The 23,572-nt window shown below is 33.3% G+C and overlaps 1 protein-coding gene across 2 annotated transcripts; it reads left to right on the forward strand.

Moving 5' to 3' along the window:
* The first annotated feature begins 5,785 nt into the window (after positions 1-5,785).
* Positions 5,786-22,875, forward strand: LOC149421885 (nose resistant to fluoxetine protein 6-like). Of its 2 annotated transcripts, XM_089634588.1 has the most exons (11): positions 5,976-6,083; positions 6,770-6,933; positions 8,034-8,269; positions 9,035-9,228; positions 13,850-13,986; positions 14,074-14,254; positions 16,511-16,666; positions 16,946-17,062; positions 17,191-17,436; positions 20,113-20,208; positions 21,060-22,875. In XM_089634588.1, exons 3-11 carry the CDS (start codon positions 8,036-8,038, stop codon positions 21,208-21,210), a joined length of 1,512 nt encoding a protein of 503 aa, XP_089490714.1. In that variant the 5' UTR covers positions 5,976-6,083; positions 6,770-6,933; positions 8,034-8,035; the 3' UTR covers positions 21,211-22,875. The 2 variants fall into 2 exon arrangements, with proteins under 2 accessions (XP_089490713.1, XP_089490714.1); XM_089634587.1 differs by lacking the exon at positions 6,770-6,933 and having other exon boundaries at positions 5,786-6,083.
* The last annotated feature ends 697 nt before the right edge of the window (positions 22,876-23,572 follow it).

A 23,572-nucleotide genomic window follows, 5' to 3' on the forward strand; every position in this document is an offset into this window, starting at 1 on the left:
AGTTGTACACTATAAAAATAATTAAATTTAATCAATATTGGTTTCATAAATTCAAGAAATTTTTTGACAATGTGTGATATACATACATATTTCACTAGTAATAAGATAAAAGATATTATGATATGATTATTATTTATTATTTTTTAATGTTCTCCCATAATAAGCAATTGCTTGTGTGTATGGGATGAGGTATTATTAGTTTAGTTTCTTAGATTATTATTATTTTTTTAATTATTGTTGTTTTTTTTCTTTCTTTTATTTATTTAATTTTTTTTTTAAATTTAGTTAAGGTTTTCAGTATATTTTTTTAATTGTGTTTTGAATTCTTTGAATCTATCATAAGTGATTTTCTATTATCTAGCAATTTATTGAAGAAATTTGTTCCTAAGTATTTGTAGTTTTGTTGGCCCAAAGTTTTTTTACATATCGAGTATTTATATTTATTTAAAATATGAGTATTTATAAAATATAAGTATCTTTTAGAAAACCCCGCAATCGTGAAAATGTTTTTAAGTGTAGATTGGACTTGAGAGAATCCGAAATTCATTAATTCATAGCTCTCCAGTTAGGGTTGCCAGATCTCCGGTTTCGGACCGGACTGTCCGGTTTTTTTGAAAATACACCACATATATACCTCACTCACGAGATAATTTACAGAGCAAAAGACGTGAGCAATTCTGGCGGGTAGCAAGACTTGCTCAAATCTGTTGAAAATGGTACAATATGTGTGCGGCGCTCCCGTCTCCAATGCCTTCGTAGAAAGAGTTTTTAGTGTAATGGGTAATGTATGGACTGACGAAAGAAATCTACTATGTGTGAATACCGTAAAAAGCGATTTATGTGTTTTCTTCAATTTAAATGTCAGTTGCACTGAATTAAAAATACGATTTCAGGAAATAAACGATTATTTAAAGCAGTATCATCTAGTGGCAAAAATGTTAAAAAGTGATTTTATGCTTACCAATAGCAATAATAAATTATAAGTTTTAATTTTATTTTATTTATTTTTTATTTTTTTTTATTTAATACATGTTACATTATTATGAAATTTACATAAAGTAGATATAATGAATCACCATACTAGGCGGCTGCCTGTTTCATGGTGACCAATTGAGTGTAATTAATTTGTATGAAATATGAAATCTAGTGTAAACATATGAAATTAGTAACTATAGCTGAAGCTCAAATTTTGGAAAAATTGTAATAAAAAGTAGAAGATAGAAATTAGAAAGGAGAAAGAAGTAAATTAGCATTAGATTGTAAAAATGTACATAATTATATATATAATTTTTAATATGTGTGCATGCAAGCACACATGTGTATATAGCAGCAGACATACCTATATACATATAACAGCACATGTATACATACACCCATATGACACATCTTCACGCATATAAACAATATATACACCTCTATCTGAGTACTTGGAATAGGCTACTAACACTATAACAATCACACATCAAAAAATCCCCGAGCGCTTTCCTGAAACTGTCGTGTTTGGCTATTGATTTTATTTCTAACGTTAAATTATTGAATATTTTTGGAGCAAGAAAGTTAAATTGTCTTTGTGCCATTGAGGTTTTTATTGGGGGAATAGTATAATTCGATCTGTTGGAATATCTTGTATTATGGGTCGATTCAAAAATATTTTTTTTCGTATGTTTGAATTTATAGTAGGAGGATATGTTTTTGACGTATAAGGATTTTATGTTGAGTACTTTGAAGTCGTTAAATAAGTCTTTCGTGGGGTGAATATAGTGTACTTTGTAAATAGTCCGCATTATCAATTTTTGAGCTTTAATTAATTGATCTAATATCGTGTTAGAGCATCCTCCCCAGACTATTATACCGTAAGATATAATTGATTGGCATAAAGAAAAGTATACCGTTTTAATGTTTACTAAATGTTTCATTGTGTTCACCCTGAGAAATTTTCCCTGTTTTTTTTTGCCAAAACCAAAGGGGTTTATGATTATCGAAGAACCCTTTGATTTCCGACAAATTGTACCAAAAAAAATCAAAGGAGGGACCCTATGATAAAAAATGTTCGGTTTTTTTATCTGGAGCATTTGGCAACCCTATCTCCAGTGGTGGACGCATCCGGCATCCCCACCTTCAAACTGTTCTGGGGCAACACATACTGGCTGGGCTCCAATCCGCTGTGCTCTTAACTAGGCTAAATAAAGTCGTCATAGGTACTATGCTAATGTGCTAAATATAGTCATCATAGGTACTATGTAAAACTTTATCGGACTGTCAAGCAGTGTTGCACATTATTATTATACACGCGATTCTCCCATTTATTACTTTTGTTTCCTTTTCATATTATAATAGTAGATATATATTTTATTCTTTTCATTTTCTAATAGTTCATACCTTTCTAAATTTTTATTTTTTATTTTTTACAAACTCTTATTGCCTTTCAGACATTTTATAAGCACTTCATTCTTGCTTATACTTCTTTATTGTAGATTATTACATATAATGTCTTACTTTGACTTAATACTATACTACAGATTGCTACTCATATTTTATTTATGTCTCTTTTTTTCATACTTTTAACCTTACTACTATTTACTGATTATACCGTTATACTTACATTTATATTGTTGCATTCCTTATGTTGCTGTACTATTCTCTGTAATTTAGTATGTGAATGGCACATGTTGTGCCGTATATGTGAAAATAAATAAATAAAGGTATGCAGTATAGTTTTTTAAATGTCCAAGTTATTGAGAATTTATTTTGGAGATTATATAAAGATCGCACTAATAAATTCATTTTTTAAATATATAATGTTTCCATTCAAATCAGTTTAGATATTTTGCATCAAAATAGTTTTGTTATTATACAGGCACCACTTGGGAGATTTCCAGGCACGAATTGATCGTGACATGGAGGAATTTGTCGATGAAAGAAAGGCTTCAGGGAATGAATAATAATGTTTCCAAGCAGGAATTGATCGCGACATAGAGGAATTTGTCGATGAAAAAAAGGCTTCAGGGAATGAATAATAATGTTTCCAAGCAGGAATTGATCGTGACATAGAGGAATTTGTCGATGAAAGAAAGGCTTCAGGGAATGTATAAAAATATTTTCAAATAGGAATTGATCGCGACATGGAGGAATTTGTCGATGAAAGAAAGGTTTCAGGGAATGAATAATAATGTTTCCAAGCAGGAATTGATCGTGACATAGAGGAATTTGTCGATGAAAGAAAGGCTTCAGGGAATGAATAATAATGTTTCCAAGCAGGAATTAATCGTGACATAGAGGAATTTGTCGATGAAAGAAAGGCTTCAGGGAATGTATAATAATATTTTCAAATAGGAATTGATCGCGACATGGAGGAATTTGTCGATAAAAGAAAGGCTTCAGGGAATGAATAATAATGTTTCCAAGCAGGAATTGATCGTGACATAGAGGAATTTGTCGATGAAAGAAAGGCTTCAGGGAATGAATAATAATGTTTCCAAGCAGGAATTGATCGTGACATAGAGGAATTTGTCGATGAAAGAAAGGCTTCAGGGAATGAATAATAATGTTTCCAAGCAGGAATTGATCGTGACATAGAGGAATTTGTCGATGAAAGAAAGGCTTCAGGGAATGTATAATAATATTTTCAAATAGGAATTGATCGCGACATGGAGGATTTGTCGATGAAAGAAAGGCTTCAGGGAATGAATAATAATGTTTCCAAGCAGGAATTGATCGTGACATAGAGGAATTTGTCGATGAAAGAAAGGCTTCAGGGAATGAATAATAATGTTTCCAAGCAGAAATTGATCGCGACATAGAGGAATTTGTCGATGAAAAAAAGGCTTCAGGGAATGAATAATAATGTTTCCAAGCAGGAATTGATCGTGACATAGAGGAATTTGTCGATGAAAGAAAGGCTTCAGGGAATGTATAAAAATATTTTCAAATAGGAATTGATCGCGACATGGAGGAATTTGTCGATGAAAGAAAGGTTTCAGGGAATGAATAATAATGTTTCCAAGCAGGAATTGATCGTGACATAGAGGAATTTGTCGATGAAAGAAAGGCTTCAGGGAATGAATAATAATGTTTCCAAGCAGGAATTAATCGTGACATAGAGGAATTTGTCGATGAAAGAAAGGCTTCAGGGAATGTATAATAATATTTTCAAATAGGAATTGATCGCGACATGGAGGAATTTGTCGATAAAAGAAAGGCTTCAGGGAATGAATAATAATGTTTCCAAGCAGGAATTGATCGTGACATTGAGGAATTTGTCGATGAAAGAAAGGCTTCAGGGAATGAATAATAATGTTTCCAAGCAGGAATTGATCGTGACATAGAGGAATTTGTCGATGAAAGAAAGGCTTCAGGGAATGAATAATAATGTTTCCAAGCAGGAATTGATCGTGACATAGAGGAATTTGTCGATGAAAGAAAGGCTTCAGGGAATGTATAATAATATTTTCAAATAGGAATTGATCGCGACATGGAGGAATTTGTCGATGAAAAAAAGGCTTCAGGGAATGAATAATAATGTTTCCAAGCAGGAATTGATCGTGACATAGAGGAATTTGTCGATGAAAGAAAGGCTTCAGGGAATGAATAATAATGTTTCCAAGCAGGAATTGATCGTGACATAGAGGAATTTGTCGATGAAAGAAAGGCTTCAGGGAATGAATAATAATGTTTCCAAGCAGGAATTGATCGTGACATAGAGGAATTTGTCGATAAAAGAAAGGCTTCAGGGAATGTGTAATAATATTTCCAGGCAGAAATTGATCGTGACATAGAGGAATTTGTCGATGAAGGAAAGGCTTTGGGGAATGTATAATAATATTTGTAAGCAGGAATTGATCGTGTCATGGAGGAATTTGTCGATGAAAGAAAGGCTTCAAGGAATGAATAATAATATTTCCAGGCAGGAATTGATCGTGACATAGAGGAATTTGTCGATGAAAGAAAGGCTTCAGGGAATGTATAATAATATTTCTAAGCAGGAATTGATCATGACATGGAAGAATTTGTCGATGAAAGAAAGGCTTCAGGGAATGTATAATAATATTTCCAGGCAGGAATCAATTGAGATATGGAGGAGTTTGTCGATGAAAGAAAGGCTTGAGGGAATGAATAATATTATTTTAAATATATTTGAACTTGAAAAGCTCACTGCAAGTTAAAAGCAAATGTGAGCTTATTGTAGTCTTTTTTTAAACTTATAAATATCCTACATGGCTAAAATGCTCATTAATGAATAATTTGGCAAAACGTTTGTAAGAAAAGTTATTATTAATCTCAAAATTGATGTTTGAAATTGGTATACTAATATTGCACGTTCTAGGGAGCAAGATATTAGTTTCCTAGTATAAGACCACCATTAACCGATTTTAAACTTTATCGTTTGTATAAACGTTTATTGTGTTTGTAGTATTTTTTTAAAAGAGCAACTCTTTTCCTTTTGCTCCCATTTCATCCAGCCTCATAACAATTCACAACAAAAAATAACAATTTACAATAAATGTAACTGACAAATTCTCTACGCAGCATCCCCAAGTATGACACAGGCCTTAAGGGAATTAATTTCCTTCGGAGCCTTCACCTAAGTGGAGTTAAAAACAAACAAACAAAAAACTGTACCCAAAACTATGACGTAATCTATTAATTAATGGCTACGTTCGCTTATAAATTTATTGTTTTGGAGGTGTTCAAAAAGTGATTTATTTTTACAAAAAGCGAAATGAAACATACTCAGCAAGCTATAAATTCCTGGTCGCTGTTAAGGCATAGAACAGTCGCCCGGCCTTGCTGGTTGCTTTAAGTGTTTTCCTCGATTTCTATGAAATGTTTTTTTTATATTAGATCTTTTAGTCAGTCATTATATTCGGACTAGATGAATTCAAGCAAACTGTTGGCGTGTGGTGCAGTGTTGGTGCTATTATTGTCACACGGTTGTGCGCTCAGTGGGGATGAAGGCTTGCGGAGGAGCTCGGTGTACTACGGGTTGGCTCTCACAGCAGCTGGCAGAGAAGGAAGCGTGTGCCTGGAGCAACTGGCTGATGCACAACAAGGAATACGAAACAGAGATATTTGGGCTATGAAACGTAAGTAGCTAGTGCTTGTAACTAATTCAGTATATAAAAAATTTCAACAGTTGTATACACATTTTGATATATTTAAGTTTCATAAAAAAACCATCAGAAATCAAAATATTGTGAACTTTTGAGATACCTAAAGTTAATATACAACAAAATAAATTGCAACATATGTATGTTCAGATAATTATAACATACTTACAACTTATACCACAATATTATATTATATTTATTGTTTCTATCTATTTATCTTCTATCTTTCTTTTATAATAAAAAAGACCGATACAAAACAAGACGATTTACATATGTCTTTGCACTGGGAAGATCAGCTATTTTTTTATAATTTCGGGCGAAGGCTGGGAATTTCAATTTTACTTCTGCGATTCTAATCAAAGAAAAATTAAAAATATCTGATGATGATTTCATTTGCTTTTCTGGTACCACTGGGATGCTGAGAGAAGTTTTCCACTTTCAAACATATGTTTACTGTTAACACACATCATTTATTCCTGGAAAATTTTGAATACTTAGGTAATAATTTATAAAAATATTAGTTAATCATTAAAAAATATATATATTTGACAAGTCAAAATATTTCACCAACAAATGAAGATTTAATATTTCTCGACGCTATCTAGTGGGAAATTTAGCACTGACAAAGCCTAACCTACAAAAATATAGTTTGTTGTTTACAGGTGAAAAAAATATAATTAGCAGTAATTGGTGATTGAAGTACTAGTACATATTGAATTATTTGGCGTGTTGGAAATAATTCGACGTAGTTCAGTGGTCCAGAGCACCTGAGCAGATATCAGAAGGTGTGGGTTCAATTCCCGTTGGCAGCATTTATTTTTACTCGGTAAATATTTTCAATTTGTATGGATATATCTGGCGACTAATTATTGCTTATAATAATTTGTTATACTTTAGGTTCACTCTATTTATAAAAAATATTAATGCAAGCTATAATTTAGATGTAAGGTTTTGATGTTGTTATTTACCATGATAACTTACTTATACTTTATTATTCCTAACATAAAAACCGTTAATCGAAAAATGATATAAATATTAATAGTTTTGCATATTTCTGAATTTTTTCGGAATTCTCGCATTCAACATTTGGTGAATTTGAATGCCCATATTTTTTATATTTTAGTTATTATGTCTCTCGTTCTCGTATGATTGTATAGCTGTAAATTTAATGTTTGCCTTATGTATATTTTAAGGCTCTATAGAATAATTTTGTCTTAAATTGTGTGGTAAAGTAGTTATAGTAGTATTAACTTACTATTGTTTAATTTTATTCTGGTTAATATTGTTGTTTAATGTTAAGACTTTTATTTATTTTAGCATGTAATATTTTATAACAACAACATTAAAAAAAGGGTTAGTATTTTTTTAATAACATGAATTTTACCGAATTAATAATCAAATCAGTATTGAATAACAATTACCAAAACAGCGTAAAACAATAAAAAACAAGAAAATTTGGTTTTTTTTAAATTAAAAAATTTACTGAAATGTTCTAACAACCATCGTGTACATTTACAGCTAATGCTAAAATATGCCAAAAAGGATAGAGCTGATACAGTTGGCTTAACTATCCTTGAGACCAGTGAAACAATGTGCGTGCGCGGTACCTCGTGGGAAGGCAAACCTCTTTCTGAAAACATTGTCGAAGGCCTGCTGCAGTATTCAGATACTAATATATTATTGGACTACAGACGTAGAAAAATAATTCTGACCACGTTAAGGGGAAATCAGTAGGGGTATTTTAAAGTCCATCAAAATATGCAGTCCCCTGAAGCAGTTTTTTTTTCTGCAGCTGTAATCAACCATACTTTACATAATCTCGCCAACTAAATTCAATACGTGGATCATTGCGGTCAGGGAGATAATTAATAAATGCTATTATATCGGAGATGGAAACCGATACTCAAATAATTCACACCTCTCCAGTGATGGACGCATCTGGCGAGCCCACCTCCAAGCTGTTCTGGGGTAACACTTACTGGCTGGGCTCCAAGCTGCAATGCAACGCCGCAGGTTCCTCATTGCGCGCCCCTATGTCGCCGAGTCCGCGGGGCGAGGCCCTGTCCCTCCCCTCCTCACGGCCGCCCTTCCCCGTGGCGTACTACGGGGCCTACTTCTTCCACGACTCTACGATGATGATGCCTAATAACTTCGAAGGAGAGGTAACTATGAAATTTATAACAATGAATTTCGGGAGACTTGAAGAAGTGGGGACGGATGCTCCACTCTGGAACGAAAAGCAAAGTACCCGAATTTTGCCAATTTCTCCTTCCTACTTGATGATAATTAAACAATTACTTTTTTTATAGAATAGTTAGAAAGTATTTTTTTTATATTCGAAAGCTCCCCATTATATTTTCTTTCAATTACCACTCGAATCTGCAATGGTCGGAAGAACTGCCACATAGCAATCTTGTATTATTAGGTATATTTCTCCGTATTTGCTTGAAACAGTGTACGGATGTTTCATTATTACGCATTATCTTGGTACTGAAATGTGATGCAAAGTTGAATTAATTTCGATAAAATGGATAGAAATAAATGATAAAACGTTTTTTAACGTTATCAAAGTGGCATAATTCATGAAACTGTATGAATCGCATGGTTGAAAAATTTGGGGACGGCTGAGGGAGAAATGAATCAAACAATTCATTTTTGGTAAAATGAGACGTACGTGATGAACGAAGAAGGATATTGTATGACTTAGAAGTGAATAGTACAAAAAGTCGTTAACGCCCGATGAAGGCATGGTACTAACAAGATGATCAAACACTTTTTTGTAATTCTTGATATGATTATTATTTCTACTTTAAAACTACATCCTACTAGAATTCACGACCTCAAAACTATCCTCCAAATCATTCGCAGCCCCGAATAACGTCGGGTATCCTTTGTTTGCTTTTAATGAAATGTTTTTGTGTTTATAGTACAGAATTACTCTAGGCCTCTGCCTACCGGCATCATGTTCCGAAGCGGAGGTTGCCGATCTTCTACAGGAGTACTTCGATTCCAACGTTCTATTCTTCCAGACTGTTTATAACACAACCCTGAAGATGGAGAACGTCAAGAAAATAGATGATGATTATTCGTGGATGGTTTCACGGAGATTTATTTTATTTGTGTAAGATTTTTGTAAAATAATGTTATATTTATCAATCGTTTAACACAGTGCTCCTCAACCGGTGTGCCGCGGCACACTGGTGTGCCGTGAGACGGTCACAGGTGTGCCGCGGTCAAATTCAATGTATTTGACATTTTACAATATTTCATTATGTATTTAATACACAATGACAAAATATTTTTCATAATATTGTCTATTTTTCACTGTCTGCAGATACCGTTAAAAGACGTGTATTCACAATATATTAGAAACACTGATTAGAAAACTGTTATTGGCTGAAAAATTTGCACTTCAGATCAACGAAACAACCGATATTAAAAATAAAGCACAGTTGATAGCTATTGTACTTTTCGTTGACGAGGACTTTATTAAAGAACATTATTTATTTTGTAAGGAGGTTCCCAGAGTGAACTACCGGTGAAGAATTTTTTCAAGTAACTGATGATTTCAAGTAACCGATGATTTGAGCAATTGCATTGCTGTTTGCACGGATGGCGCTGCGGCAATGACGGGTAATAAAAAGGGTTTTGTCTCTTGTGCAAAACGAAAAAATCCAACGTTACAATTTACACACTGCTGCATACATCGAGAAGCATTGATGGTCAAAAATTTACCGGAGGAACTTTTGAACACGATGAATGAATGCATTAAAATCGTAAACACAATTAAATCAAGAGCCCTAAACTCGCGAATCTTTGGAATACTCTGTGCAGAAATGGGAGCCGAATATGAATCCTTATTGTTTTATACCGAAATTCGTTGGCTATCCCGAGGCAAAGTTTTGGCTAGATTGTTTGAGCTTCGTCACGAGGTGTGTGAGTTTCTTTTAAATCAAAATATGCCCAAACTATATCAGCACCTCGATGACAATTACTGGATAGCCAAACTTGCATACATACATGGCTGATACATTCGAGCATTTGAATGAACTTAATAACGAACTTCGGCAGAAAGAGTTGTAATGATCTGCCCTTTCTACTTCAAATTCTTCCTTCTCTTCTTTCTACGATAATTTTTCATTAAAGTCCCATAGGTAGCTTTTCCATAAGGCTTTGAATATGTGTTCGCAGGGATGGAAAATTCCTCCCTTCCGTCTTTCAAGCCTTTGCTCCTCTATTTATTACACACCCCTTCAAGTGTGTACATCCTAGATTGTCTACGTGACGTACGACCTTGAACGTACTCATTTCACGTGACGGGTAAGTATAAAAAGGCTTCACCGAACGTTGTGTTGGTTTTTTGTTTCTCGGTTTAGAATCCTAGTTATGTATGTATGTGTGGTACCCCTCGGTTCTTTTGAGATAGAGTGAGTTGAATCCATTACCGCTGTGTTTTAAAACCATTTCATAAACCCTATCTTCTAAGTCGCCTGCTCCCCCAACTAGCTACGTGATTCTACCTGTCATAGGGTTATGTGAGTATAATAAAGTGTTAGATTTTATATATGTGATATACATACGATAAATTTATGGTGTTAGTTGTCGGCGCCATCCATGTATATATTTTGGGAGGGGAAGGAGAGGAAAGGAAATGAATTTTTTCAAGTTAAGACTGGCTCCTCCGCTTACCAAACAAAACTGATGGATGATAATTCGAACAAGGCAATCGATATCTGCGTGTCTGGATATCACAACCGGCCGGGTCTCCCCTTGTTCCAAATCGGCAACCTTCACGCCAGAATAAAGAAAACCAGGTCTCTTCACCAATTTCAGAATTGCCCCAATCTCAAACACCTCCAGGATAATCTACTTTACTGAGTGTAGAAGGGGAAAACCATAACATCCCTTTATCACGAATCTAGTCGCGAAAATGTGACACGTAAGGTCCTAAGTTACGTGCCACCTCTAGAAAACGTTGTAACTCCCACGCCGTCGGGGATTTACATCCCTTTCTAGGTCAATACATAGATAACACACGACGATCTTGTCGACATTTTGCCTGCTTATTAACGATAGGTTGTGTGCCTACCCATTCAGCCAATTATCATGTGAGATATATGTAAGGTCTACTCGATATGCCAAATTTAGGATGAGGACTGTCTGTATTTTAATATTCGGTTCTAGTAATTATTTTATGAGGTTACTAGCATCCTCGTGTATTAGGTATGGGTAACTCCTACTGAATACCTATCCTCTCAGGTAGGTATAAACGGATAATTGGTTTGATTTTTGCATTTAATTTAAAGAGGCTGCCTACCTCTCGAAAGGTACCTGTTGAGAAAAGTTGTTCGGTTGGTAGTTTTATTTCGGAGATTACCATCTCCCTCTTTTGACTTTAGATTTGTTTTTGTGCATCCCAATTCGTAACTTAGAAAGTCAAACAATAGATGAAAAGTATTAAATTAGAAAGTCAAATAACAGAAGAAAAGTTTTCATTTTGTTCCGTCTGGTTGCATCCGATCGCTTTCAATTCGGGAGGGCATACGCTAGCAAAACTTCCCCTTTGACTGACTGTACACCGCGCCTCTCGGCCTATATATGAAAAGGTCATTGGCCTGTCTCTCACTCACAGCTGATTGACAATGCGTCTAGCGTATTCCTTCTTATGGGAAGATTATTTGGGTCGCAGGCGTTGCAAACTCGGTTCCTGTACCTCGGTTGTATCCTATTATTAAAAGGGTCCTCTGAAATTTAATAAATAATATAAAAAAACTCACCCTGTTAGTCACCTCCAAATCCTCGTGTGAAACTTACCTGGTTACACTATATAGCTAAATCACTTTAATTTTCGACCTCCTCCCTACGCCTATAAAAGGGTAATTAAATAATTCTGTAAATACAATTGTACCTCCCTAATCTCTGTTGGGATTCGAACCCGAGTTTATAATTTGTTTGATCCTCTGGTTTTCGGTCTCCGTGGATAGATCTCGCCAAATCAATTCCTCCCTAGACCGATTAAAACTTGCTGCCTTTATATACGTTCACTATGTTTTAAAAACTCAATCATTATTATTATTATTATCATGTTTTTAAGACAAGTAATTTAGTTTGAACTACACATTTACGAAATCACGTTTAATTTAACACATTTTATATTATAATCGCGATCGCCCAACCCTTAGCGCCCCTGGGGTGATCTTTCACAAAACGGCGCTCTACAAATTATCCAATTGTTATTATTGTCATTATTATTAATTGTTTTCTCACTGAGTCCAACCACTTTCACTTTACACAACCACTAGTTCAATAATATTTCACTTTAATTCAATATACAACAAAGCTTTCTAACACTATTTGAATTCACTAATCAACTGCAATTTCACACAACACTTCTGATTTGAATTCATTTCTTGGAGCTCCCAACGTACCCACGTTCAAGAACTGACTGTCCCTCCGGTCTCTCCTTTCCCGTGGGAATCTGTTTACTCCAGGCCTGTCTGTCAATAAATCTTCCGTCGTTGTCTAAACAAAAAATTTTTTTTTGAGCACGTTCGTTTATTATTTATCGTTTATTTTTGTGGATATTCAAAACATCACAGAGTTAGTACCAAAGTTAGCCCAAAGGATCAAGGTTAGTACAATTGAAAACTGTGGATCTGGCCCAACATCATTTAAGTATGCTTCAGCAGAAATTTGGTCAATATTTTCATTCCATTAATACGGAATAATACGATTGGATTCGAAATCCTTTTGCAACCAATGCAATAAATTCTACGGAAGCACTGCCTCTGCAAATTTGAGTGGAATTTACAGATTTAAATAATGACATCACATTAAAACTTCACTTCTCCGAAGATCAATTAGATGTTTTCTGGATTTACGTTAAAAAAGAATATCCTCACATTTCCGCCAAAGCATTCTTAACACTACTTCCATTTTCAACGACATATTTATGTGAGCAAAATTTTTCAACGCTTGTATTAATTAAAAATGATAAGCGGTCATGCTTAAAAGGTCTTGACCAAGAACTTCGGGTTGCGCTGTCAAAAATCGAGCCGAATATAAAACTTTTGTGTTCATTGAAACAAGCGCAGGTTAATTTAACAATTAATCGCTCATTAATTTATTATTATTTTATAATAATTGTTAAGATTGCGTAAAAATAAATATGTTATATTTATTTGTACGTATGTATACTTTTCAAATAAAAAACAAGAAATTATTGTAAAATTTGTGTATCAATTTAATATCTATATATTTAAGCTTTTGGTGTGCCGCGGAATTCTAGGAAGAAATTTGGTGTGTCGTAGGTGAGAAAAGGTTGCGGAGCACTGGTTTAACATATCTTAAAAATTTGAAAGTTTAACATTTAAAATAATTAATCTCGTCAGTAATTTTCTTTCAAATCTCTAATAAATAAATAATCCCCAAAAAAACCCTCTTAAATTTTTTGCAAGTCACTTAAACATATCTTTATGTAAATCTCTTAGTGGAAACCTTATGTCTAAATTATTTCATAATATGTGTTGGTGTCTTTCCGGAAAAAAAATATGCATAATTAATTCCAAACACTCCTTTCGATTATTTAAATGAACCATAAAATCACCATATTTAAAGCCAATGTTTTGCAGTTTCTCAAACTTTATATTTTAACTAATTCATTTTTTAAAACAATATTATATTTTAAAATATCTTGTTACGGAATTTTTCCTAAAGTAATAAAAATAAGATTTATTTTGTAGATTTGCTATTTCACTGACGATTGCTTTATGCATTTTGGGAACGGTTTATGATATCCAAATATCTAGTAAGCCAGTTATGGATGAAGACACAGTCAAACAAAACGTTGGGAATTCGACAGCAGAAATATCTAAAAATGGTTTGTTATAAAATTATACCTGACATGGCGTTCGATATTGAAATCGGCCAGTGACAATAATATTTTGTAAGCTGTGTTTATTTTCAGGAGATGGAGTCCAACAAGAAAATTATATCAATGACATTGTTTTATTGAAGAAAACGCAAGAAAACTATCCCGTTTACAAAAAGCTACTCCTCTGCTTTAGTTATAAAAGTAACACCGAATTATTGTTTGATACAGATATCAAAGAAGACGACAAAATGTGTATGCCATTTTTCGGACTTCGGTAAGAGTGTTATTTCATTGTATAATTTTACGTAATTATAAATATTATATTAAATGGTTTTTAGATTAGGTACAGTTATATTATTACTCAGATTTTATGCTTTTCCATTTCCATCATAAGCATTTGCCAATGGAATTATTTAACAACTGTTTCTTGGACTATTTCAATACCTACCTACTAATTATTATTACATTAAAAAAATTTACTTGCCAAAATAATGACTGTTTATGCATAGCAAATAAAAATGAAATGAAATATTTAGGTGTAATAATAGATAGTAACCTTAAGTGGAAAACTCACATAAACAATATCATAAATAGATTAAGAAAACTCATTTACATATTTATTAGTCTAAGAAATATACTTAACTTAAAAATTCTTAAAAATATTTACTACGCTCTTATTCAATAATACAGTATGGTATCGTTGCATAGGGGGGAGCTTACAAATCATCACTTTTACCGCTGGAAATCACTCAAAGGCTGTTAATAAAAATTTTAATAAACAAAACATCAGACTACCCAACCTCACAACTTTTCAAAGACTTTCAACGACAGAAATAAGGTTAGAACCGGACTATAATAAATTCAAAAATAAAATAAACTTCACTACCTTAAATAATTTAGAGAATTAGAATGACGATGACATCTCACTATATTACATTATATATTATTATTTAAAAAAAACAAAAATCTCTTCACTTGATATGTTTTTATCATTTTTTTCTATCATTATTCTATTCTTATGTATGTTAATTTTTTATTTTTTTCCCTTTACATACGAGTTTTTGACTCTTGTAAAGGAAATCATGTTAACTTTTATTTGAAATATGTTCTTACTATGTAAATTGAAATAAAAAAATAATAAAAATTAATAAATAAAAAATTTAAAAAAAATGTAACTCCATAAGACCTCATGCCTCGATTGTGAGTAGAAGTATCTAGCTTTGTAACTCACGGTATTATTACGCCTAACCCTTTCAGTACCGAACTTTTATTTCTAAATATAGAACACATTTTAAGCTTGATAACGCCTTAAATAATTATTTGAAAAAATTTGGAATGTAATTCGTTTTTGTTCAGTGATTTAGTTTTTTCTAATTTGATTTTTATTAATATTAGGTCTTAAAGGGTAATTTTTTATTAGTAATGAAATGTATATCTCAAAAACAATTGATTAGATTTAAAAAAAAAAATTACATTGATAAAAATGAAAGATAAAATAATAAAAGATATTGAAAGATAAAATAATGATAATGAATCCAGTCCAAGCAAAAAAGCCAAAACGGGAATCTGTAATTATATTTACAGTATTTGTCACTGGAATAAATGTTGCAACATAGAATAAAAATAGACGCGCTTGAGGAATATCCTTCACAAGCGATACGCAAAATACTTTTAATATAAAAATATTTGATAAAATCAAGAGATATTATTTATTTTCATGTTCCGCAGGAGGAACTCTGGTATTGAAAGGATTAAATACTTCGTACCTCGGACTGAAACCAACGGAAGTGGTGCCCTCTATGATCCGATGCAGTGTTTGCTCACACGTAAAAACGTCCGAAATTGACTTTCATCCATTCTACTGCATAATACTCTCATAAATCACATCTTATTTTGACGCGCACATCAAAAATAAGTCCCAGCCACCTTCATAGATGATGGCGATGTTCGTAGAATTTAACACTAGCTTCCGCCTACTAAACTGTCAACAGCGAGAGAAATAATTACGGCTTCTATATTCACATTCATGGATTGTGTGAAAAATAATTTTTTGCATAAAAAAGTGCCAAAACTATTACTACTACTAGGAACTTTACTAAATTAGATGAAGCCAAACCAAATATCGCCTGCTGGGCCGAGTTGAAATTCGTCAAAAAATAGTTTCATTTCTTAAAAAATCAAGATTGAAATTCACAAAAGGCGATTGTACCCTAAACGATTTATTGATACAATCTGGTCTGGACGTTTACACAAATACGTAACAATTCACGGTAAATCTCGTCGATTAATAAAAAAATATATAATCTTATTCATTCTTCCGACTATTTAAGGTCAATTAATTCAAGCGACTCGTCCAATTATTTGTATTTTTTAGTTTTGGATAGGCAAAATTTCAATAAATTTACATACATGTATTAATTTATAATATAAATAACCGATTCCGACACGTCTTGATTTGGTTAGTTTGATGAACATCAATATATCGCACCCAAATGATTAACTGAGTTCTGAAGCAAGTATTTATTTTCAGAGTTCTAATGGAGAGCTGGATTATAGTGAACCGCGTGGCGTTCTACTCTGCGGACATCACCCACGATAGAGGCTTTAGCTTCTACTTAACTGGTTACACATACATGCAAATATTTGTTAACGCCACCTATTTTGTGGAAACTTTTATAACAATGAGGTACTAAAAACTATTTAATTTAAATATTTATTAAAAAATATATAATATCTTTATAAGATTCAGTCCCTGTGGGTGCACACTAGGCTGGCCGGATGGAGTGCAAAACTCACAGAATTCTGAACGATACATCTTTTGTTTAACAGCATATTTTTGTAATAAGACCGAATTAAATTAAAATCCTTATTGTCGAGGTTTTCATTAACCCGTTAGCTTTTTCAAGGTTTTTTTTTAAGGCATCACATGTATACGGTTTTAACGGAAGAAACTAATGATTTTCAGTGGTTTTCTATTGGGTTACACGTTCTTGGATATGGAAAAAAGAACAGCGGGAGGAAAGGACTCCGCGTTGAAGAGAAGTTCTTTATTACTCCCGGGAATTTTACGAAGATTTATAAGGTATTTAAATACTCTGTTTTCAAAGTCACCGCCCAATATTTGAGTTTTTTTAACATATTGCACAAGTGCTTGCATGCGTTCAAAATACGTTGACTCCTGGACTGTAGATACTTTAACTTTGTATTCAGATTAGTTCCAGCCTATGCAGTCGCCATCGGTGTCGCTGAGTTCACGGCCAAGTGGAGATACCGCGAGACCATTCTGTGGAGCACTGAGAGGAACGACGTCTACTGCGAGGAGTTCTGGTGGAGGAACCTCCTCTTCATCAACAATCTGTTCCCCAAGAAGGAGATGTGCATGACATGGAGCTGGTTCGTGTGCACGGACATGCAGATGTTCATCGTCAGTATGTGCCTCCTTGTGCTGTCAACTTCGTAAGCATTTAAAAAATACTTCCTGCAATTATTAATTAAAATTTAATTAATACCTGTTGACATTTCACTGCCACATCTAGAAGAGATCTACCGACTTTAGACAGTAAATTTGGTTAGCACCACCCATTCCTCTTATATCATTAATTTAATAAACAGCGGGGAAAATATAAATACAATGGCAACACATTAATCTGTTGCGCATTTGATTCTCAGATTCACAAAACCTGGCATATCAGTTTTTAAATCGTTTGCCAATACTCGTTCCTACAGATAAAAAATGTGCGAATTTGATGATGCGTAGCTCATCGTTTCAGGGCGTAAGAAAACAGACTTCTAGCTTAGAAAATGAATATTTTTGTGTGAATGTTAATCCAATAAATATTCACTAATATTAAAAAACAAAAACCAAGATAAACTATTTTTTTTCCATTATACATTACTTGATAGTTTATGTTGGAAAAAAAACAAATACTAATAAAAAACATAATCGTTTTTGAAATCTTCTCCAGACGTTACACACAATGCAGGGTCCCGGGTTTGAGTCGTGGTAACAAACTAATATTTTTAAATTTCTATGTCTTTTTCAAATTCACAATTGTAACTTTAAATGCGGTTTGAAAGAACCGTAATAATGTTATATTTATTGTTCTGCAAAGTATTATCCCGTTAAACTATAATGAATCAGTTTGCCAACAGGATCTGTAATAAATATTCAATTACAATGTAAATATATATACATAAAATTATTATTGACGCACACAATCTAAAATGATATTAAATCTACACGCTAACCACAACTATTGATTGAAAGTGACTATTGAGTATTATAAGTAGCTCTTCTTAGAGGCCATGTTTTTTCTGAATCTATTTAGTAATTAGCAATTTTTGACATTAATTAGTAACATGTTGAATATTTTGGACACGTTATTGTTATGTTTTGGAAAAAGCATGTTTTTTTTTTTTTTTTTTACAGTATTACCGCACAAGAGTCCCAACTGCTCCCGTCTGGAGCCAGTGAGACTATGGCATCCCCAATTGGGGTATGTTGTGAGGCTGAGGGTATTGTGGAAGGGAGGGAGATGGGGAGGAGGAAGGTGGGGAAGTACCTGGCTATTCAGATCTGGTCACCAAACACGGCTAAAGCCATTTCAAGCAACGTTTCAATTCTGAATGGTGGTCTTACACCAGGGCGATACTGAGAGTATCTTCCACTCTGGAACGTGCCGCAAATATACTATATATTATTTTAAATTAATTAATTGTGAAATAACACAAATTAATCAAATAAAATTTATTTGCGCACGCCGGGTTCGAACCCGCGACCTCCCGATCTGTAGTCAAAAGCGTATACCACTAGACCACGCCGGCCGTCTTTCTTTAAGAACATAAATAACAGTGTTGTGATCATATTCCACTTTTCTCTTATATTCAGAGTCAGATATATGCTGAGTGTATTTAGTCCCACAGTAAAGCCTTAGACACATTACGCTATACGCATAACGCATAATTTGGGCCTGGCCCACACGTATTATGTGCTGAGGTGCCACACTACGCTATAATCTTCCTCATAGAGGGGATCAGATCAATTGGGATACTGCCGCAAAATATCATTTATTTGAATGGTTCCGTCACCTTGACAGATGACAGGCGCTCCGTAAATTGTTCTAATCCAAATATAACATAAAGCGTCGGTTCCAAAATTGATCCCTGAGAGACACCAGTACAATTTTTTTTTCTCCCACTCTTTTAGAAAAAAAAAATATTTAAAAAAAAATCACTACGTTTCCTCTGATTCCAATTGCTCCTAAGATTCCATTTTCTGAATGCTTTCCTCCTTTATATACTGGTCAAATAGTAGCACATTTAAGGTCATCATGCATTTTACCTTATGTAATAAGTCTATTCACTAAGTGCGTAATAAGTGGTCCTAGAATAGTTAATGTTTTTTTTATGTCGTAAATTCTATGTTATCCATTTCTAAAGATTTGGAATTTTTTCAATTTTTTACGAAATTTTGAGTCTTAGTTGGGTAAAAACATGCTATGAGGTAATTTTACACGATCAACATTATGTTTAAATATTTAATAAATTTGAATGATTTTGTAAAGTTTTGGTAAATTAATTGATCATAGGTTTGAAAAAATTGTCTTTCTTATTAAGTATTTCTAGCAATCAAACGTGCTTTAAGTGTTTATAATAACTAAAAAGTCATTGAGAGAACATTGGTACTGTTTATTCATAATCCTATTAATTTTTGTTTCATGGAATTTGAACAATTCATCAAATTTCAACGTTCATTTTCGGCTTCTGTAAAAGTCCTATTAAAGTTCTGTTATTATATCATTATAGGGCAGTTACTTGACATAATTGAAATAATAACAAAACTAGAAGATAACTTTCACAGAACTTGAAAATAAACTTTGAAATTTGAAGAATTGTTCTATTTCCCTGAAAACCCGTCCTAAGGACGTTTTGACCGAAACAAGATTGTTTCTTTTACTTTTAGGTATTGACTTTCGGTTCTTATGTTATTCTATTCAAACAAACAGTTTTCAAAATAAATAATGTGTTAATTAAAAACATGTTTTGTCACTATACGACAATCTAGTGTTAGGTCTGCAGTCTAATGGTCAACCACTTCTAAGTATCACAATATTTTCTTTATTTTTATTACAGGCACTTCAAACTGGCTGTGGGAATTTTTGGAGGCCTTGTCTTGTCAACTAGTATTTACCTAGCACATCTGACAAACGATATGAACTTTGTACCATAGTAAGTTTTTATAGTTTGCTAGTATTTTATTGGCAACATGCCTCTTTGGTAGAGCTGTGTAATGAAAAAATCCGGTTACCGCCTGACCGCTAATAACATTTTATGTTGATAGTTTTATTCATAAACGCAATACGAAAACTTTTAAATACATGTATGTGAATTTCACCTTCGTTTTCTTGAATGAATGAAAATATAAACGATTGAATGAATTGAAAATTACCCCACTTCCCGATATCTGAAACTCGCTGTAGATAACATTGCATTCTCATAAATACACACCCATACACACGCATTTCCCATGGTTTGGAAAGGATTACATAATAAAAATTTACAATAGTACAAACGAAATAAATATCATCCAATCGGGATTTGGCTTAATTGGTAGCGTAGTTGACGCTGTATTTAGATATAAAAATAACTTTTTTTTTTCACGGTTTGATTTTTAAACCCCTCGTCTCAGGGGAGAATGGCACCTCGATGTTCTATTTGTATACATATATTTAGTTGGGTAAGAAACCAATATTTATTTCTGTACTAAATTTGTAAGATGATTAATTTCGGATATTTATAATTGTATCTACCAATATGTATTAGGTTTATTGATGTATTATTATGTTTTCGCATAATAATACATAAATTACGATTTATATTTTGTTCTACGGGCCGTCAATAAATAAAATAAATGTATCGTACTATGTCCTGTCCAACACACAACACGCGTAATACCGTGTCCTTGCTAGCCGTTTAGAACCGAAATATAGTTTTGTTACCAAATATGAATAGCCGTAGGAGCGCCAGTTCAATTCACATGTTTTTTTTTTAATTATGCAATGTTTTTTATTTATTTTTAGCGCGGATAGCATGTGGAAAAATTTTGAGGTGTTTTACAGTCCTATATGGTGTCGACTAAGTGGCTATATCATCGGCTTGACAGGCGGATATTTACTTCAGCATTTTAAAGGAAAATTACCGCTTCAGAAGGTAAAAATAAAAATTAACTAACAATTGACTCGAAGGGGTAACAGAGAGGCTAGACCGCCACACAACTCTTTCTCGGCACACACTTCTTGCTTCATTCACATTCATACATCGTCCTCATACACATTCTTCTGTTATTTTGACTTTTGACATGAATCGACTGCGGAATTTGGTTTGCTTGATCATGCCATGTCTTCCTCGGGGGTCCTTGACTTCTTATACCATTTACGTCAACGTCATATTATAATCCTTTTACACTAATTTATGAGTACATCCGCTGTAGCTGTAGATGCCAAAGCCATCTAAGTGTCCCTTTCTCAATCTCAACTACTTTAATTTCTCTTAATATCTTTTGAAATCCTATGTCAGCCGTGCATTTTTTTGAGGAGTCGTCCCTGAAGGACGATCCTTTAATTTTACATATATCATGTAATGTTGCAGGCTAGTAGTGCACTATCCTCGAAGCCCTGCTGGATTAAAAACTTAAATAAATTAATTAACATTATTATCACTCGTGGTTTTCGTCGTAGTAATGCAAAACTCCTGGGTATTCATGGGAATGTGATCATTCACGAGACCATATTTCAATTATTGAATGTCGCTTTTGCCGAATTAAGATCACTGGTACAGTCTCGTGTAAATAAAAATGTTAATTTTCGTTTCGCAAAATATTACCTAAATCTCCGAATGTTCTTCATCGATTTCTTTGAACTTTTGACACAACGTTGCATTCTAATATGCGTGCGTTTTTGTACATATATTAAATAGATCTCACAGGTTTTTTTTGTAAAAACAGCGCATTTCTTGTATAAATATGTTTTTTTAAACAGCGCCATCTGTTGGAAGCAAAAGAAACACGCGATATTGTTTCTCTATCTGTACAGACAAACTGAGCCGCTAGTTTACAGCAATTTTTAAATAAAATTGTATATTAGAAAAATATATTAATAGTTAGTACTCACACAACAGAATGATTTGTGAATTTTGATAAAAATATTGAACACACTTATCTTTCACCAAAATATGGAAGACGGATTTGCTAGCTGATGTGAAATAAACAATAATTCCTAAACGTAAAAAAATGTTTCCGCATGTAGATAGACTGAAAAATTTCTTTCCACATTAACAACATAGTCAACAAATCACTTAAGCTACTCGGCTTCATTCATAAAATAACCTCTGACTTTAAACATACAAGTAAACTTAAAACTCTTTACTGCTAGGTGGTTCGCCCTCACTTTGAATATGCCAGTGTCATTTGGTCTTCTTTCTATGCTGTCCATATTTGTCACATCGAATCCGTACAACATCGCTTCCTACGAGGAATTGCTTCGAGGATGGAACTTGAAAGAGGCGAGTACTCATATTATGAAATTGAACAAACTTTAAACATTTCTTCTTTGGAAAAGCGTAGAAAGAATTCTGATCTCATTTGCATATTCAAAATTTTCAACGGTATTACTGACACACCTGCTTTGTTGTGGCTCATACAGTTTAAAGTCCCTTCCCGTAGACTCCGAAATAATTCATTGCTGTTCCTCAATCAACATTCCACTAATTATGGTTACCATTCTCCTTTATCCAGAATGTCGAGACTTGTAAACTCAGCGTCAAGTCAAAGCATTGAATTTTTTGGTGTATTAGCCTAAATGAATTTCGACAGTCGATAAGTAATGTGTAATTTGTAAGCTGTTTCTGCTATCGTGGTACGAGAACACGCCGTCAGATGGAATGCAGGAAAACACTTCTTCTTCTTGACATATAAATTTATTAATTCACAATATAATTGCAGAGGATCTTATTTTCCTCTGCTAAAACTTAAACTGAAAGAAATAAAGGTCTAGTTTCCTTTATTCTTCAGTTTTCCCTAGGTTTACATAAACCTAGTAATTATCTCACGACTGACTGCCTAGGTACACATGTACCTACCAGTTATAGCAACACTGCAATACTGTTCTTTTTCTGGGAGGTATCTGTATTTAAACTAAATTCTGAAGGACATTTTACCAAAATAAAGATGTTCCACCCGCTCGTTGGCAAACAACATTCTTAACATAAATAAAATGCACTTAACTATTCTTAATGATACAAACGTGACTTAAACAATACAAATATTTTAAAGGAATTATTTTAAGGGAGATGAAACTTTATTTGGGGTTTTTATTACTTTGGGACAGGGGTGGGAAAGGTATTGGCAAATATTTTTAGGCATAATGGTTTAACTAGGGTGATCATAAAATATAAAGCGAACAGCCCTATTTGAAAGCTGCCGCTGCTTGAAATAAAATGAATTCTTAAATCATAAATGATACAAACAAGACAATATGTTTATAAAAATACCAGGCCAAAGAATTGTTTTATTGTAGGGTCGAATCTGCAAATGTGG

Source organism: Hesperophylax consimilis, chromosome 8 (assembly GCF_061612785.1).
Source record: "Hesperophylax consimilis isolate HC1 chromosome 8, BYU_Hcon_1.0, whole genome shotgun sequence".
In the NCBI taxonomy this organism is placed as follows: domain Eukaryota; kingdom Metazoa; phylum Arthropoda; class Insecta; order Trichoptera; family Limnephilidae; genus Hesperophylax; species Hesperophylax consimilis.

What these genes read in the sequence shown, in the direction of transcription:
- LOC149421885 (XM_089634587.1), top strand. Translation starts at nt 5,873, where the DNA reads ATGAATTCAAGCAAACTGTTGGCGTGTGGTGCAGTGTTGGTGCTATTA. An exon ending in CTAATAACTTCGAAGGAGAG is followed by an intron (nt 8,270 to 9,034) that starts GTAACTATGAAA and finishes TTGTGTTTATAG; the next exon opens with TACAGAATTACTCTAGGCCT. An exon ending in GAAACTTTTATAACAATGAG is followed by an intron (nt 16,667 to 16,945) that starts GTACTAAAAACT and finishes AATGATTTTCAG; the next exon opens with TGGTTTTCTATTGGGTTACA.